Raw genomic sequence first — 5,509 nt, forward strand, 5'->3', positions numbered from 1 at the left:
GATTTTCTGAAGTTACTGGTTGTTCTGTTTGAACAAATTTTTGTCGTCCTAAAGCAAAATGAAAATTTTATAAATAAATTATAAATTATGATATTATTATTTGCACATTAACAAATTTCAATCTGAATTAAAAAAATAAATTAAACTTCAATACCTCTTGAAAGCTGGACAGGTTTATAATAAAACTATTACTGTGTATTCATTACTATTCGTTGGATACCAATTTCTCATGGATTTTGTTGCTAGACAGGTGAACCACGAAATTAAATGTCCAACCAATGACAAACTTTCTATAGGCTTGTATGCAGACTTCTTCAACACTATGAAATTAAATATCCAAGAACATGCAAGATTTTTTGCTTGGCAGTGTAAATGGATGAGGTTTAATTACATCTGACTCTGTAACAGCCAGGGTTGATGATGACCTATTCTTGTAACTAAATGTTTGAGAATTATCTGTGTTCCATGTCCATGAGTTATCTTCCTCTATATTCGGCTCTGTTTCCATGGTTTCTTGTGATGGTGTTTGTTCAGTCACATTATTATTTGCAGTGTCAGTTGCAGACGATAGGGTGGCTTCCATTTCAAGATCTTCACTGATTTCAACATTATCTAAATATAATAACAATAAATGATTATCTAAAAATTTGATTTATGTACTTGAATAAATTGACCGTAATTCAAAAGATTAACTTCTGTTATCTTAAACATGATTTAAATAAACAGCTGCGCCATGAGCGCATGATATGCCCGACGTCTTGTGTGGAAGTTTTATGCAATAATCATAAATAGTTTCTGAGGAAAATTTAAGCAATAACCATTTATTGTTTTTGAGACACGGCGGGACATGTGAACCCCCCCCCCCCACCCTGTTTTTTTTTTACAAATATCACTAAAATAAAATTTTGAATTAAACCAAAAAGTATACAGATCTTTAAATTAGTATAACAAAGAAGTGTGTACAGTTTCAAGCAATAATCATAAATTGTTTTTGAGATACAGCGTGACATGTAAAAAAAAACCTCCCCTTTTATACAAAATACTCAATAACTCAAAAAATAAAATTTTGAGTCATCACCAAAAAGTATACAGATCTTTAGATTAATATAACAAAGAAGTGTGTAAAGTTTTAAGCAATAATCATAAATCGTTTTTGAGATACGGCACGACATGTAAAAAAAAACTCCCCCTTTTTTACAAAATACTCAATAACTCAAAAATGAAATTTTGAATCATCTCCAAAAAGTATACAGATCTTTAGATTTATATAACAAAGAAGTGTGTAAAGTTTTAAGCAATCATCATAAATCGTTTTTGAGATACGGCACATGTTAAAAAACCCTCCCCCTTTTTTACAAAATACTCAATAACTCAAAAATGAAATATTGAATCATCACAAAAAAGTATACAGATATTAAGATTAATATAACAAAGAAGTGTGTAAAGTTTTAAGCAATAATCAAGAAACGTTTTTGAGATACGGTGCGACATGTGAAAAAAAAACACCCCTGTTTTAGTTACAAAGTGCCGTAACTCAAAAAGTTTAAATCTTATTTTCACCAAAAAGTATACAGATCATTTGACCATCATAAGAAACAACTATATTAAGTTTCATGAAATTTGGATAAGTCGTTCTCAAGTTACGGTGCGACATGTTTACGCCGGACAGACGGACGGACAGATGGATGGACGGACGGATGGACACTGGACATTTGTATACCATAATACGTCCCATCAAAATTTTGACAGGCGTATAAAAAAGCAGATGAGAATGGTTGTTTTCAGACAGCAATCTACCAAGGACCAAAGGTCAAAGATGTAAGACATGTAAACCAGCAAATACTAACTTTATGAGACGTTACGACAAGGTTGAAAAACAAAATCCTTGGATAATAGGTTCTTCATAATTTGTTTAAAAAATGGCATTATGAATCTGATGAATTGGTTTTTCTAAAAGCTATTGCAACCTGCTGATTAAAGTTTGTGATGTATATATCTTTTGCTCTTTCCTTTAATATTCCTTCGTACATTTGTCAGTTCATTTCACCCATCACAATTTGTATCAACTACTATCCTTAATCAGTGATACATCTAAATGAAATATCCAGAAAACATTAATTAACAAAAGAAGATGAGCACATCCTTTTGATCTCATTTTGGTGCTTTCAAATCACAAAATATGGACAATAAAAATGTGTATATAAGTTTTGCATCTTAAAACCAGGTATTAAAATCACTATATTACAAGCAATGTATCAGCACTCACTTAAAGTATACATAATTATTATGACAAACTGAACTTTAATATTGACAGCTGACCTTCGTTACTGATTGTACTGCTTTCTCTCATTTCTCTCCCTTTCTCCTGTAAATATCCAGAATGAGCAGTTTCTTCATTCTCCTCAGACGTATGTTCTCCAATACTTCTAAGGGGTAGATGTGGTCCTCCAGATGCATGTATTTCATTATCTTCACAACTTGAGTCAGGAGTTGATATGGGTATACCTGGTGGTCTCCATGTATCAGGACTCTCTGATCGACTAGATGATGCGGATCCTGAACTTTCATGGGGTTGTCTTCGAGGAAATTCATCCTTCATAAATTCATCTACTTTCACTTCTCTAACAGGTTCTGAAACTTTCTGTTAAGTTTCTGTCAAGGAAATCAATAATAATTAAACTTTACCTGCAAAGAGACCTTGACTAGATCCTATGTTAATTTGTGAAAACATTTCATATAATACTGTTGATTCATTTAATTTCGTGGGTACCAATTTTCGTGAAGAATAAGGAAAGCTTACATGTTCGTGGATATTAAATTTCTTTGATTTGCGGAAATCTGCATACAAGCCTGTAAGAAATTTATAATTCGTTGATTACTTAATTTCGTGGTTCACCTTACCCAGGAAATCCATGAAAATTGGTATCCAAAGAATAATAAAAAATCCACAGTAATTAATTTTGTCACTCTTCATAACCATTATAGTGATTGAGTTAAAGAAAGTCAAGGATTAAGAAAGGATAAGTTTTCTTGAATAGTGGGGTACATTATTAAGTTTCTCCAGCCTTTACTCTTAACTTTTAGAGTCCACAAGTCAGAAACTAATTGTTTTGAAAATTTTAGTTGGATTCTTGTAGAGAAAGCAATTTTTCAAGCTAACGCCGTCAAGCTTATGGTTAAAGACTGTTTCTCTGGTTTATTTCAATTAAAACATAACTATTTATCTTCAAATAACTTCATGAACTTTTTGAGAAAAAATTTAGAACCATCAAAATCTATTCAATATTCTAATATGACGTGCTTATCTCGCTCAATGAATAAACCCATGCTCTAAATCCAATAATTTTTTTTTGCACATGCGAATATTGACCATGTTGACTACTGCAGAATAATGAATTTTATCAAATTGGCATGCATTTAATATATTTCATTAACTTAAAACACTTCCAAACTCTTAAATGATGCACATGTTGTTACTAATTCATTTATTATGACTGTAATGCGTTGCATTCCGAATTTGACATATTTGACCTAGATACTACAACCATTCATGCTGGCAGTTCAAAAACTCCTCCCTCTGAAAAATCACAGTGCCAGCCGTTTGCTTCTTTACAAACAAAAAAGGGAGGTTCATGGAAGAGCCTACACAATCGCTTTACCCTTATACACATCGGACATAGAAATTACCTTAAACATGTTAAAGGGAAACTTCGCAAAAAAATCAAAAATAGATATTATGTCCATTCTGTATAAAAAGGCTCAAATTTATAGATATTAAAGTTTTATTCCGCTAGATAAGAGATCAACATCGATTTTAAATTTTGAGTATCAATTTTCTACGCTCCGCCATTTTGTCACCTTCTACAATTATAATCACGATATGTCTATAAAAAACAAAGGACGAAAACTACAGTAACCGATATAGTCGTAATTGCATGTCGATATCTTGTCAATCGTACGATTGTTTTATCTGACTAACTATAAACTTGATACGGAAAATGTTCTTATTTTGTTTAAATGACCATTATTATATATCTGTTATTTTTAAACTGTTAATATTGGAATTAGTTAAAAAGTCAAAGTTCAAATAATAAATAAGTGTTCCGTGAAAATTGTTTTCAAAAATTTAATTCGTTCATAATTCTTTAAAGTAATAAACTTTATTCAAATAAATTCGGATCTTTCCTCATCTGATCACCAGCATGGCTAAAGGTATTACTCCCAAAGGTATTGTGAGGGGTGTGAGGACTCAGGTGACATGTCCAGGTATTCAAGCGATTTCCTGTCGGGCTTGCAAGTTCATGCATCGTTTCACTTCTGTAGGTATTGATCAGTGTACACGGCAGACTTATAACTTTCCATTTTGAACTATCAGGTGTATAATACACATCTCTGTCTTGTGTGTCCGAAAGTGATATGATGCCAATAACTTAACTTGTACGCTTGTTTATAAATAACATTTCTGGTGTAAAGAATATTATTTATGAAAATATAAAAAATACCACCAAAAAAAAAGATTTGAAGAAATAAAAATCTATATACATATTTTTTCCGAGGGTTAATTTGGGAAAATGTAATTTGTCAATAGTAAAGGACAGACTGGAACATACCAAAAATATTGATTTAAAAAATGTCCGCACTTGTCGATGTTGGCTTATACGCCTGGATAGAAAGTTACGGAACTATAGTGCAATAATGAATTTAAAATATATACATGTATCAGACTATATTGTATACCAAAAGAAGAAGAAGAAGAGAACCAGTTTGATTTAAATACAGGTCGATATATATCTTTCTTTGGTTCATCGAAGTTATGAACATAGTAAAATCCCAGTTTTATATATCAATTAGATTGTTCTCGAATAAAGGAAGAAATTCGTCATCATCACAATTGTTCCGACATTCATGTAAAATATATGCAACTGGACGTACACTAATAATCCCGTATTTTCTAGGGAAACTATTGAGTATAGTTTCAAATCAACTTCGAGATTTATTTTCTTTCTTGCCTTGATATGATAGCAATTTAAAGAATAAACTGCTTGTCCGCTTTAGCGGTATTCTTGCCAGTCGAACAGCCTTATAAGTTACATTCAAAAATAGGGAAAGATGACATACAATTCGTTGTCTTTTTTTTTGAACATCGTTGGTCAAATAGATAGAGTATTATACGTTGTGAGACGAGGATTATTTCAACAAATACTATAAATACAAGTGGAAGTTTTCGTTTTTTGCAATTTGAGAGTAAATGATGTATCAAACGTTCAAGTATACGCATGTAAAATGTGTCACTGGATAAAAAAAAAATCAATCTCAAAACCTACTTCCGTATGGAACTTCCCCTTTCAGTGACCTGCAAATTTAACAGATGATACACACTTTATAAGATGTGCATGTCCAACAACGACCCACTACTCTACATGTGTTACTGACAGCCTAAGATAGTAATTCTTCTGTTAGGTCAATTCTCTTTCGAACAATACCAGAAAACATGGAAAATAAGTTCTTT

The 5,509-nt window shown here is 31.7% G+C and overlaps 1 protein-coding gene across 1 annotated transcript; it reads right to left on the reverse strand.

Annotated features, from left to right (window-relative positions):
- Positions 1 to 328: 328 nt before the first annotated feature.
- Positions 329 to 2,647, reverse strand: LOC134687775 (uncharacterized). The gene is made up of 2 exons (XM_063548232.1): positions 2,320 to 2,647; positions 329 to 612 (listed from the first exon to the last, which is right to left on the reverse strand). Exons 1-2 carry the CDS (start codon positions 2,597 to 2,599, stop codon positions 329 to 331), a joined length of 564 nt encoding a protein of 187 aa, XP_063404302.1. The 5' UTR covers positions 2,600 to 2,647.
- Between the last annotated feature and the right edge of the window lie 2,862 nt (positions 2,648 to 5,509).

This window comes from Mytilus trossulus, chromosome 10 (assembly GCF_036588685.1).
Source record: "Mytilus trossulus isolate FHL-02 chromosome 10, PNRI_Mtr1.1.1.hap1, whole genome shotgun sequence".
NCBI lineage: Eukaryota > Metazoa > Mollusca > Bivalvia > Mytilida > Mytilidae > Mytilus > Mytilus trossulus.